Genomic DNA, 14,411 nt, shown 5'->3' with positions numbered 1-14,411 from the left:
TGGGCTTGTTGAGATTTTAGTGCTGAATTAGACACTTAGCCACCCATCATTCAGACAGCTGGACAATTGCAAACTCCCCAAGGGGGTTCAAACCTATGAAATTTATAGCACCAAGGGTCACAGAATGTATGCTTTCTGAAGGCAGGCTGATTTGCAGAGAATTAGAGAAAGGAAGAGAGACTAAGCTATGCATATTCCAAAGAGGAGTTGGAAGAGAAGCTGAGAATATTACTTCCTGGCAAGAGTGGTGGAAATAGAACCTGGGAATCAACTCTCACCTTGTGAAAAAAGAGGGGAATAAAGGCTCTTCCCCAGGAAAATGTACTGCTGGAGCGGCCCCTCGCACAGCCCTCGGCCACAGTGGATAAGAGTGCCTGTTTTGTTGCCTGTTTCCCCTGCTAGACCTTCTGCTCGACAAAGTCATTAAGGACCAGCTGCCTCAGGGCCTGGCACAGAGCAGGCACTTAACACACACACATACATCAAAAGAATCGATCTGTCAATTAATAACACATTCTTCTGTTTTTTCCCAAGGAAATCTTCCACTGCTAATGTTAAGATGGAAGAAGTGGACTTCCCTAGTGGCACAGTGGTTGAGAGTCAGCCTGCTGAGGCAGGGCACACGGGTTCGTGCCCCGGTCCGGGAAGGTCCCACATGCCGCGGAGCGGCTGGGCCCGTGAGCCATGGCCGCTGAGCCTGCGCGTCCGGAGCCTGTGCTCCGCAACGGGAGGGGCCACAACAGTGAGAGGCCCGTGTACCACAAAAAAAAAAAAAAAAAAAAGATGGAAGAAGTTACTTGAACAAGGACAGTGCACAGAGCTATCATCCCCAGCACTCTTCAAATATGTTGGTGGAGATAATCTAAGACCTAAAAACGCTGTAGAAAAGACAAGACTTCAGCTATTTTCCGGGAAAAATGCTGAATCTCAGATTGGTTACATTCTTGATTTGTGGCTGAGGCAAAGGACAAAGCAGAAGTGGAGAGAGGAGGAGGAGGAGGTAATACAGAAAAAGGACTGATGCTCAAAGGCATAAAATATATGCAGACATCACACTAATGCTCAATATTTTTAAATATCCCAAATCATTTAAAAATTGTTGGCAAGAAGACTATTTCTATTTGGCAATTCTCTCTCTCTCTCTCTCACACACACTCACACTCACACACACACACACACACCACATGTTCCCAAGTTACACATCCTCAGTTCTCCAGGAGGTATAGAACCGCTTTAAAAGTAGCTGGTCGACCGGTAGGGAGTGGAAACTAACAAGAGTTGGCAAAGATGTGAAAAAATTGGAACTCTCATACACTGCTGGTGGAAATGTAAGATGGTGCAGTGCAGCCACTTTGGAAAACAGTCTGGAAGTTCCTCAAAAGTTATATACAGTGTTATATATGACCCAGAAATCCTGCTCTCAGGTATATATGCATGAGAACTGAAACTTTATTTCCACACAAAAAAACTTGTATATGAACATTTAGAGCAGCAAAACTCATAATAGCTAAAGACTGGCAACAACCCAACTGTCCATCAGCAATGAGTGGATAAACAAAATGTGGTATGTCCATACAACGGAATTTATTCAACAATAACAAGAAATGAAGTACTGATACATACTACAACTTGGAAAAACCTTGAAAAGATTACACTAACTGAAAGGAGGCAGTGACAAAGGACCACATATTATATGATTCCATTTATATGAAATGACCAGAATGGGCAAACTCACAAAAACAGAGACTAGATTAGTGGCTGCCGGGGATGGTAGGGTTGAGGAGAAGTGGCAAGTGGTGGCTAATGGGTAAGGGAGTTGCTTTTGGGGGTGATGAAAATGTTCTAAAATGTATTGTAGTGATGGGGGCACTACTCTGTGAATATACCAAAAACCAGTGAACTGTACACTTTACAGAGGTGAATTATAGGGTATGCGAATTGTACCTCTACAAAGCTGTTACTAAAAACAAAGCGGGGGGTGGGGGGTGGTATGGGGCAGAGTGTGGGTCTGGGACCTCCAGAAATCACTACATCCTGAGATTGGACTACTCCAGACTGCCCCACCTGTGGCAGGGAGACTGTTAGCGTAGGAGGCACTGCTCAGGGCCCCCATTCTTTAAAGATTCACACGGCTGACCTCTCACCCATGCCTGCTTTATTTATGAGATGATAAGGGTGCAGTAAGTAATTCTGAAACCAACCTATTTGGTAACACTTTTAAATACATCAAAATGAGTGACTCATGAGAAGAGACAAAGGAAACTAGTTTATAACAACCGGCTCTGATGAGATGCTTTCCACCAGATAGAGGCGGAATGGTCTGCAAGTTAGGACCCACACTGGCGTGCTCACAGCAGGCAGATCAGCTTTCAAGAAAAGGAAAAGCCTGAGACATTTGCCCAGGGTGTTGTGTCCAGAAAATACCTGAACTATCTCCTATCCTTCTCGTTGTACTAGGATGTGGGGTATAAAGCACCCATGACTAGGTGCCAGCCTTTTAAAAGAAGCTGTCTTCTTTAATCTTCACACCAACCCTAGCAGAGAGATGGCATTATTCCCATTTTGTAGGTGAGGAAATAAACTCAAATTCCAATAGAAACCATTTCAGAGGAAGTTACCCTAGGTTGCAGCGTGCTCTGACTCCAGAGGCCACGTGGCCTCCCTCTCCTATGCATGAGCACAAGCAGAACTGCTCCCTCGACTAGTCAAGAGAACCCAGGGCAGAGGTTCCCAGTGGCTTTGAGCCCACCTCCTTTGTCCCAGGACACCCTTGGCAGTTGGGTGGATCCGTGGTCTAAGTCCCTGAAGTCAAGAGTAGACAAAAATCTATCCGTCACTCACCAGGACAGATACAAACCTCAAGATAATTTGTTTTCCAATGGTTTTGGCTTAAAGCTCTGGTTTGGCATTGGCTTTTTAGCAACTAACAGCTGTAGGCAATTTTCACACAGAATAAAGACATCAATAGGGCAGAGAGTGGAATTTTCTCCTTTATGAATACAGAACAGTGAGCTGTCTTCAAGATGTACATGGAGCTGCCACCACAAAGGCTCTGGCTTGGGTCTCATTTGGGGAGGCTGAGAGAATACAATTGAAAGGACAATGGAGGTGGATGCTTTGAGTGGTACTCTCTCTGCCCACCAGCTCCACTACCACTGAGGAGGCCTTCATCTATCAGCAATATCTGTCTCCTTAGGTTGACTTTTGGTTTTAAAATACTTTAACTGGGCAATAACACCAAGCACATCAGTGCATCATTACTGCCTTTCTTGACAGCCATCCTGATACATGATTCACTGCCCATCCCTGGGAAAGGACGGTGTCCTCCACCCATCCCAATCACCTCAGGCTTGGCCATGTGACTCGTGGTGCCAGTCTCTACAGAAGGATGATATGTCCTTACCCTGCGTGATGTGCATTGGCCAGAGAAATGTGGGCTAAAGTGACACGTGTCATTTCCAAGCATAAGCTTAGAGCCTGTTAGCAGTTCACCATGTCTCTCTTTCCTATTCCATGAGGCCTGGGTCTTGGTCTTGAGCAGAATAGGGCACAGAGCAGAAGCACAGCTGACTCACACTGGACATGCAGCATCAGCAAGAGATAAGCCTCTGCTGTTGTAACCACTGAGATTTTGCTATCACAGGATAAACTAGCTGCAGATGACCGAGACGGCCATGAACAATGATCCCCTCCACTTCTCTTCTCACTTTCTATCCCTCCTCACAACTCACCTCCTCCAGAAAGCCTTCCCTGACCACCCTCCTCATCATTGTGTCCTACACCCCAAAACACATTTACACAGAGGTGTGTGTGCTTCTTCCTTTGGTGGCATTATAACTCTTGTTATACTCCTGAAACTCTCAGCTCTTTGGGAGCAGGTTCTAGTTTTCCGTTTTGAATCTCCTCGCTAGCATCTACAACAGAGTTCTGCATGCAGTGGGAATGGGAGAGGGAAGAGAGAGATTCCTGAAACACTGAAAATATTCAACGTCATCAAGTGTAAACATGCTGCCAGGAGTCATCTCTTTTCCCCACCGATTTTGGTTGGGAATCAGCCCATTAATCCACTCAGGAGGCCAGAACTCAAACATCAGCTTCATAGTACTCTCTCTTCTTGGTTTATCTCGTAAGAGAAGCTTAGAGGTGAATCCTGGTCCATCAAAGCTGGAGTGACAATCAGTTCAGTTATTAGCCCTTGAGGGCAGTGACACAGCCTACATTACTTTTTTGACCTAAGATTCATGTAAAATGATAGCAGTCTCTAGTATCTGTTGAACAATATAAATGGTCTGATTAGAACTAACTCCATTACAAAATGCCAGTGGTGATCAAGGGACGATAGAGTCCTCGTGTAACGTCTACTGAACCCCTAAGAAGGCGCAGGCTTTGGGCCATTCCCACTCTGCATTATTCTCATTTAGACATTACATCAAACCTAGGAGGAGGTGTTTTTTTTTTTTTTTTTCTTCTGCTTTCCAGAATGTAGGCTCGGAAAAGTCATATGCTGTTTCCATACTGATACAAATAATAAAGTCAGAGCAGTAATTTGAATCAAGGTCTTCCTAATGCCCGTGCCAGTGCCCTTGACTGTGCCGTAATATCCTCCGGAACACAGAATGGAAAGAAATACTACTTCGCAGGTGCTTGAAAAACTAAGTTGAAGAGAGCACCTACATCTCTTGATGAATGGGTCCTACACTAGATACATCCCCTCACTTCAGTAGAGTGGAGTCTAAAATATGATAGTATCTATAAGAAGCTTCCCACAACAGCTATTATTGCAGTCCTATCATTAGGCTAAATAATTACACTCTACTTAAGTAATAATGTCTTTCATCCAAGGATCAAGGACAGGAGTGATAGTATGACTAATTTTTTAAAAGATACCATTACTACACACTGGGAGTGGCGGGAAGCATGGGGTAATCCCAGCAGGTGTGAAGCAGATGAAGGAAATATCTGTGCACACAAGCATCTCAGGTTGGGATGGGGAGGAATTAGAAAGGGCAACTCAGGACGCAGTCGTGCCACATATCTGAAGACCTAAAGGTCTAAGTCCCTCCACTTAAAGCACCAGCAAAGCCCTCTGATGTAGCGATGCTACCCTTTCCTTTCTCCTTCTCCACAGGCTCAGTGCTGACAGTTGCGGGTGCAGATCAAAGGGACGGATGGGGGCCATTTCACTGAAGAAAGGCAAGCCTGTGTCTAACCCAACTGTCCACATCCTCTCCCCTCCATCCTGGATAGCCCCGACGACCCCTGGGATGGAAGTCTGAGACTCACCACGAGTTCACTGAACATGACATCCAGCTCCTCCACAGGGGGCATGGGTAACGCTGGCTCCATGGTCTGAAGCGCAAAGTTGCTATCATTTCGCAGCCGATACGTGATTTCTGGGTGATCATTATTTCGGAAACAGCAGAAGATGAATGAAATCCCCCGTCCACCTCTCTTCCTCGGGGCCATGGCTGAATTCTGTTCTATTTCTTGACCGATTAAACTCTGCGAAAAGAGGACATGACATGTTAAGAATACAAAAATGGATAAGATATATATAGTTTTCAAGTCAGACCAATTCAAGAAAGAGCCCGGGGCTTCCCTGGTGGCGCAGTGGTTGAGAGTCCGCCTGCCGATGCAGGGGACACGGGTTCGTGCCCCGGTCTGGGAAGATCCCACATGCCGCAGAGCGGCTAGGCCCGTGAGCCATGGCTGCTGAGCCTGCGCGTCCGGAGCCTGTGCTCTGCAAGGGGAGAGGCCACAACAGTGAGAGGCCCGCCTACCGCAAAAAAAAAAAAAAAAAAAAAAAAAAAAAAAAAAAAAAAAAAAAAAAAAAAAAAAGAAAGAGCCCGGTGAGCCAGAGGCAATGTCAGTGGAGCCAACACCTGGAGGCAACGTCTGAAGGGCATAAGGGACAAGCCCGAGAGGCTGGGGTCCACCTGGGCAGAGAGCACATGCCCATCTAGGCACTTGTTCAGTGTTTCCTATGACCCACTGCTGAGCAAGCAGTAACACTCCAGCCACCTCACGCCATGGCAAACGCTCCAATCCCATTGGGCTCCAGGCTATTCTCTGCACATCATGTGCTCTTTCTTGCCAACCCATATTGTTCTTGTTACTCTCCTGCAAGAATGACCTTCTCGGGCTTCCCTGGTGGCGCAGTGGTTGAGAGTCCGCCTGCCGATGCAGCGGACACAGGTTCGTGCCCCGGTCCGGGAAGATCCCACATGCCGCGGAGCGGCTGGGCCCGTGAGCCATGGCCGCTGAGCCTGCGTGTCCGGAGCCTGTGCTCCGCAACGGGAGAGGCCACGACGGTGAGAGGCCCGCGTACCGCAAAAAAAAAAAAAAGAATGACCTTCTCTTCCTTGCCACCTAGAGGATCTCTTACTTATCCTCTAGGGTTTGATTGCAATTTCTCCTTTACTTTCCCCAAGCAGAATTAATAATATATATGCTAAGACATATCTATCCATTCTAGCTCATGTCACAGTCGAAGTTCCTTAGGAATGTGTCTTCCTATTAGACTGGCATAACTCAAAGCAGGGGGAAGGGGCTGTGTATCAAGCAACTTGGTGGCCCTAGTGCCCCGCACAGCACCAGGAAGTCAGAAGACACTCAGTTAATGTTGATTGTGTTGAATAAATTCATAACAAAGGAGGAGTGACTTAACACGAGCTAGAAGGGTCCGAGATTTTCAAACAGAAAAGATCAAATGAATTCACTGATAGAGAGGTGGTTAAATAAATGATAGTATATTCACATAATGGAACATTACACACTCACTAAAAAGAACGAGGCATCTATGTATGTAGATATGGAAAAATGTTCAAGATACTATGTGATATGTATACTATATACTACAGGATTACATGTTTTAAAGCATTTATGAACATATGTCAGGAAGTGTTATCGGCAGTAACCTCCAAAAGGAGGGGATGGGAGAACTACTCCTTTTCACTTTATACCCTTTTGAATTTGAATTTTTACCATAAAAATACATTTTTAATGACTGCATAGTTTTTTTTAAGTTACGACTGCATGTATTGTCTTAGAAAAATTTCTAAGTTATCTGTCAAGTGAAAAAAGCAACTCAAAGAATAATGTGTATAACATGTGCCATAATGTCTTTTAAAAACAATCTTACACAAAAACCTAAATAATTTACATGGGACTGCATAGCAAAAGGCTTAGAAAGATACACAGCAATTTCCTAACTCTGAGAGAGGAAGGGGTTGGGGAAAAGGCAAGAAAGGAAACACACTTTTTATGATATATATATATATATATATATATATATATATATATACATTATGATGAGAGCATATTCCTGTATAACTTCTGTAGATTTTCAATTTTTAAAAAGAGATGGGATTGAAAGGAAAAAGAAAGGTGGATTATGAGTTGGCCCTTGGTGAGCTGGAAGGGCAGAGGAGGAGAGCCACATCTGTGCCAGGAAGATGGCAGGAACAAGGGCGTGAATTCCAGGGAGGAGCCAGGGGGAGTCAGCGTAGAGAGGAGGGCTGGTGTGGAGAAGCTGCAACCCAGGCTGAGGAGTCTGGATTTATCCCACAGAAACTGGCAGTCACACTTAAAAGCCTCCCCTACACTTCTCTCTTTAAAAAAAAAAAAAAAAAAAAAAAAATTAGAGAAAGCAGATGTGGTTGGGTCTTGACTACTCTTATTCTTTAGAGCTGTGGGCACATGACTTTGATGAGAAGTTACAGTGACCGCTGAGCACCACAGAGAGTGCACAACAGATGATCAGACAATGTATTAATGTTCCCGTCCTGACAAACACAGCACGTGCTGAGACACAGGGCTAACACTACAGCAGGCACTTCCTGAGACAGAAGAGAAGACCTGAGGGGGAGGCAGAGGCCCGCAATTATCCTCGAACTGATTTCTATGGGTGACTCCATAGAAACAGGGTCAGAGCTGTGTCACCCCCCAGGATGAATTTAAAACCAATGGGTAGGGCTTCCCTGGTAGTGCAGTGGTTAAGAATCCGACTGCCAATGCAGGGGACAGGGGTTCGAGCTCTGGTCCGGGAAGATCCCACATGCCGTGGAGCAACTAAGCCCGTGTGCCACGACTACTGAGCCTGCACTCTAGAGCCCGCGTGCCACAACTACTGAAGCCCGTGCACCTAGAGCCCGTGCTCCGCAACAAGAGAAGCCACTGCAATGAGAAGCCCGCGCACTGCAACGAAGAGTAGCCTCCACTCTCTGCAACTAGAGAAAGCCCGCACGCAGCAACGAAGACCCAATGCAGCCATAAATTAAATAAATAAATTTATTAAAAAACAAAACAATGGGTAAAGCTGTAAGGAGACATAAGGAAGAATTTTCTAATGTCTATGATAGGGATAGGATGCAGGTGAGGAGTCCCTGGCTCCATTGTCTTCAGACTAAAGTTAGCTGTTAGAAATGCCTAAGGTGTGTAAGGTACCCCAACTCTTAGATGGGAGACGGGAGAGAGATTAGAGATTTTCAGCAAGTGTTGACGTGAGCTTCTCACTCCAGCTTCAATTCCAGCAGCTCTGCTTTTATCCATTTTTGGATATTGATATATTAGGTATCGATCTTATTTTATAAAAACGTCCTGAGGCTACTCACTGCAATTATAAGAACATGCAAAGGCCACACAACAGCCTCCAAGGGCATCACAATCTGGCTCCTGCCTGCCTCCCCACCTCACCCTGTAGCTTTCTTCATATGGGTCACTGCACTTCAACTACACTGGCCATGCTGGGTCCTGCCTCAGGGCCTTTGCATCAGCCATGTCCTTGACTGGCGTGTTCTGGCCACATCTGTGCACGGCTGGTTCTTTTCATCATTAAGGCCTCAGCACGAATTTCACTTTCTCAGAAAGCCATCCCCAACCACTGTATCTGCCCCAGTCCTGTTCCATGCTCCAGTCACTCTCTATCCCTTTACCCTGTTTGAAGTTCTTCAGGGCAAGTACTACTATTTCAAATTATCCACTGTGATTATTTCATGGGGGCAGGGGCCTTGCATATATTGCTCATTGCTGTGCCCCCAGCACATGACAGTACATGGGACACATGTACATGGGATACTCACATATTTAACAGCAGACTTTTACATAAAGTCTCATTTAAACAAAGGACTTTACATCAAAAAAATTTTAGACTATGGGGCATGGGGATGAAAGTCAAGGGGTCTTTAAGCTTTATCTGTACGATTTAAATTCTTAAAGAACAATGTATCCATACATCACTTATGCATTTAAAAATAAAAGTATACACACAGAAGAGAGACCAGAAGCAAATGTGTCAACATTTAACAATGGTTAATTCTGCATAGTGAGGAAATGGATGTCTTCGTTGAACTTTGTTCTTGTTCTTAAGTTTTTTATAAGTAAAATCCAACTTATGGACTTTCAGCATCTCTTCTAAATCAGAGAATCCAATTCCAAAATCTGTCACCAGTTTCTTGATTGTGTAATGATGCAAACTCGGGTAAAAATTCTCATAAACAACTATGTTTTGCAAACACTTCTAGAGACAAGCTCTCCACTCACTTTAAGGGATAGTGGCTTCTGAAAGCCAGCAACTGGAAGTCCTGAGTTGGGAAGGGAGAAAAGAGGTTAAGAGTAAGGTATCGGTCATGGAGCCCTCTGTGATGACCTAACTGACTCTGGGATAAAGACTTAGCCGAGATACCAATATCCCATTCTGTTGAAGCATACATCTCCTGACCTAGGGAGTACTTATGCAAGGTCATATGAGACATATGCAGTACCTGGGATTCCTTTGGTAAATGTGTATTCATATCTACTATATGCCAGGCATGATAGTAGATACTTAAGGATACAGAAAGGAGTGGGTCACTAGGAGCTTATAATCTAGGGGGAGAGAGTAGTGCACCAAATTATTACAAAAGTAATATGACATGTTATACAGTTAAGTGCTATGTAATCAAGCAGGAACTATGTAGGGAAGAATCTGGTCCCTGATGCTTGTGTGGAATTTTGACAGATGTTAGAAAGCAGGGCACTTAGGCAGAGGGACCAGTGCAATCAAAGGCATGAGCTGGGAAGGGGCATGGAGTACACAGGGAGTGAGGGGTGGTATGGTGCAGGTGGTGCTGTATAACATCCTGGAGGGTCTCATCTCCCTACTTAAAACCTACCAGTGGTTCCCCAACACCATTCTAAATTGGCTTTCAGTGTGCCATCAAATCCAATTCCAACTCACTGTTTCTGTCTTTTCTATTTCCTTAAAAGTATCCTACACTTAGCCAACAGACCGTTTTCCATGCCCCATAAATATCTTGCACTCCCATCATCTTCCATCCAGGTGGTCCACTCATTTCTTCTGCCCTTATCTTTGTCAACAGTGTCCCCACCCTGACAGTACCAATGCTGAGAGTACTCAATGCAGTAAGCCTCATCTGCTGGTGGTAGATGAAATTTGGTTCAACATTTCTGAAGGGCAATTTATTAAGGCCTTAAAATAGTCACAATTTTGACCTAGAATTTCAACTTCTGGAAATATATTCCACGGATATATTCAGAGACACTGTCAAAGGTGTTTTTATAAAAATTTTCAAAGCTATAAGAGCTCTGAAACAAGGGGATGCAAGAACAAAGCTATAAGAGCAAATAAACAAGGGCATAAAACAGATGTTAGTAATAGAGAACTATATGAAAAGGGTAAAGTATGGTACAACTAGATGATAGACCACAATGCAATCCTTTGAAAAAGAATATTTAATACAAGGATATATCATACAGCACAGGGAATATAGCCAGTATTTTATAAAAACTATAAATGGAATATAATCTGCAAAAATTCTGAATCACTATGTTATACACCTGAAACTAATATAATATGGTAAATCAACTATAACTTAATAAAAATATTAAAAAGAATATTTAATGACATGCAAATACTTATGATATATGAAATAAAAAATAGGTACACAATGTCCCATTTATGTACGAAAAAATGTATATGTTGATACATGGGCAGAAAAGAAGGACAAGAGAAATACACTAAAATATGAGCAGCATTTAGCTCGTGTCAGCTGTATGGATTACTTTTAAAAAACCCCAAAACTCTTGTATTTTCCAAGTTGTTCTCACAATACTACTTTCACAATAAAATGAGGTAAGATTTTTAAAAAACACTTTATATGATTATTTGTTTATGTGACAGAGAAGGGGGAAATGTGTACGCAAAACTGTTCCTATCAAAAACTTCTAAGTTATGGTGATCTCCACACCAGCTTCTCAAACTATCTGTGGAGAAGGACGGTTTTCCCACCAATCTGTAACAAACGTATTTTTGTAAAATACAGTACAAATATCTCAGCAATGTCAAATTGCTATAAGGCTTTCTCTAAGTGTACAATTCTTGCACTTTGTTAACCAGCAGGTAGGCAGCAATGGCACTGATGTACACCAGGAGATGGGAGATAAGACTTATCTCATTAAACTATAACTGTTCATGTTTGTCTCCGGTGTGTGTCCTCAGGGCAGGAACCACATCCCACTCAGGTGTCCCACATACCCTACCACTGCTGGTCCGTCAACTGAAGAGAGACTGTTCAGAGGCTACTGTCAAGGTCCAACTGCACGCGCAAGCGTGTGGAAGAGGGCAGGGGAGGCAGCGCTCAGGCTGCTCGGAGATGAGGTCAAGGAAACAAGGCAGGCGAAGGCCAGCTCACGGACGGTCCATGCTCAGCCTTCAAGTTCATTGGCAGACAGTCTTGCTAACCTACCCACCCATCTGAACATGATCTGGGCCTGTTAGCATTTTGAGACCCTCTACAATGCACAGCCAACAGGTACGGTAATCTGTGGTCTGGGTCTTTCTTCCCCCATTGAAGAGTCAACTCCATAGGGAAAAGTGCCCACGGCATGTGTTGCACAGCGCCTCACACATATAGGAGGGCAATCAATGTATTTGAGAAACTAATAAAGAGAGCAATTACTTTACTTTTGCATTTTACAAGTTGTTTCGCTTAAACACAAGTTATACTACGTTCTGGCGGTATAGAAGAGGGGCGCAGAGGAGACATTAAGATCTAAGAAAAATCAGTCCAAAGCACTTTTCAAGTCTTAAAAATATGCCAACAGTTCTATAAACAGAAGAATACTAAGGGGTCTTGGCTAATTTCTAAGATGGGTAATAAGATATAGAGCCTATTACATTTAAGGACCTAATTGAAATCATTTTAATAAGGACAAATATTGCCTTTGATAGATGACTTGTGTTTAAAAGCCTCAGTAAATCCCAAAGACCAAGTTTTTATTCTGGCTCCTCTGTGGAACCCCAAATACAAGGTCCTCCACTAAGCCCATCCTTAAACTGTAGATGACGGCAAAACTTTGAGATTTCCATCCAACAAGCAACCATTTTTAATGCACTTGCTTGGAGCTCCACTGTTCCGAGCCTAGTTTCCTAGATATAGACCAAAACAGGAAGCAAAAGTACTCATCCCACTTGGCCCCTTAGTGGCAGTAGGCACGTCTGGCCAGCTCTCTTAACTGCTCTACGATCACTTCACTAATGAGTGATCCCAACAACTGCCTGTGTACAAGACTCTAGGAGCACATTCACACCCATCACTTCTTTCCATCATCCCCCTTTGACACATGAGATTTAAGAGGAGACTTGGCAGGGAGTGGGGCAATTAGGAAGAGTAATTTGAGAGAGACTTGATTTGCTGGTGAAGGCAAAGAGATGTTTATTCAGAACAGCCTAATTGTTGGGAGTGGGGTTTGCAGAGGTCAGAGAACCTGCTTGCTTAGTTCAGCCTCCTTTCATCTCTCACGTGAATGACTACAACAGCTTCTTAACTCCTCTTCCTGACCCCAGTCTAGGGGTGGACAAAGCTTTGCTGAAAAGGGCCAGATAGTAAATATCTCAGGCTTTGTAGGCCATTAAGCCTCTATCACAACTGCTCAAGCCTGCCACATCATGAAAGCAGCCACAGACATCTGTGAACAAGGGTGTGTGCCTGTGTGCCAATAAAACTTTATTTGTGGACACTAAAGTTGAATTTTATATAACTTTCTCATGTCACAAATATTTATTTTAAACCATTTAAAAATGTGGAAACCATTCTTAGCTCATGGAACATACAAGAATAGGTGGTGTGCCGACGTGGGCCCGCGGGCTGAAGGCTGCCAACAGCTGCCCAAATCCATCACATTTATCCATTTAATTCATTGTGTCCCATGTTTATCAAGTATCAATCAGGTGCCAAACACTGTGCTAGGTACTAAAGAGAAAAGGCTGAAAATAAGAGAATGTGTCTTTAGGGAGCTTATTTGACTTGAAAAAGGCAGGTAAAAGAATCAAGTAAACTATAACATAATTACTGATTTTAGTTAGTGTTACAGGGTGCATGCAAGAAGAAAATGAAAGAAAATGGTGGTGATGGTACTGGTGGGAGGGGACAGCTACTTTAGATAGTGTGATCTGAGAGGGGGTATTTAAAGTGAGGATTGATGCATAAATGGGACCAGCTCTGCAGAGTGTCAGGGAAGAGGACTCCAGGCAGCAGGAGTGTGTGCAGAAGCCCAGGGCAGGTGGGGACCTCAGCACACTTGAGTCGGGGAGAAAGACTAGTGGGGCTGGAGCACAGCGAGTAACGGGAGTGTTGTTAAGAGAGATGAGGTTGCAGGGGGCAGGGGCCCAGACCCCAGGGCCTTGTACACCGGAGTGAGGAATCTGGGATTTATTCTCAGCACGTCATAAATCCGACTGTGTCACTTGGCTCTGCAGTGTCTCCTGGATATGGTCCAACTTCCCAGCCTGGACCAAATAAAGACCCTCCTTTATTTTCTACCCTCTTCTCCCACACCCTAAATGCTGTGCACCCCTGTGCCCGCCCCATACACACATGCCCGCAGCAGTAGTTGCACCTCTGAGCCCATCCCTCTGCAGTCCCCTCAGCCTAGGTGCTCCTTTCCATCTTTACCTGACTGTCTTCCACTTACCAGTCAAGACCCCACTCCAATACTGCTGCTTTTATCACCCTTAAATGTCCCAGAGATGGTCACACATTTCTTTCCACACCTCCGGCACCATATACATAGTTGAGTCTTTTTTTGGTTTGGGTTTTTTTTTTAAATTCATGTCTGTTTCCCCCACTAAACTATGAGATCCTAAAGGCAGGGGCCAAGTTTCATTCAGTGCCTGGCACACAGTATATTTGCAATAAATGTCTGTTGAATGCAAAAGCACAAATGCCTAAGTGAACAGATGGTCTCATCTCTGAACTTCAGGGTGGTGCAACTCGGTGTTCTTCCCACAGTTGCCTGTAGATCTGTTTTTCACAACTGCCAAAACATTTGAAGGCAATCAGATTGCCAAGTGCTCTTTAGCCACTTGTCAAGATTTCTGATGCTGACAGTAGCCTCACAAACAGACTTCATCC

At 44.2% G+C, this 14,411-nt stretch overlaps 1 protein-coding gene across 1 annotated transcript in view; it reads right to left on the bottom strand.

Moving 5' to 3' along the window:
- Positions 1–14,411, bottom strand: part of DAAM1 (dishevelled associated activator of morphogenesis 1) — a 174,255-nt gene that overhangs the window by 107,584 nt on the left and 52,260 nt on the right. Inside the window, exon 2 of the mRNA XM_081227160.1 lies at positions 5,284–5,502. Within this exon, the coding sequence (XP_081083286.1) occupies positions 5,284–5,466 (183 nt within the window). The 5' untranslated portion in view covers positions 5,467–5,502. The remainder of the gene's footprint in view (positions 1–5,283; positions 5,503–14,411) is intronic.

This window comes from Mesoplodon bidens (assembly GCF_964165515.1).
Source record: "Mesoplodon bidens genome assembly, chromosome: 3".
Lineage (NCBI taxonomy): Eukaryota > Metazoa > Chordata > Mammalia > Artiodactyla > Ziphiidae > Mesoplodon > Mesoplodon bidens.
Note: the sequence above shows the minus strand (reverse complement) of the source record. Positions and strands in the feature narration are given on the sequence as shown.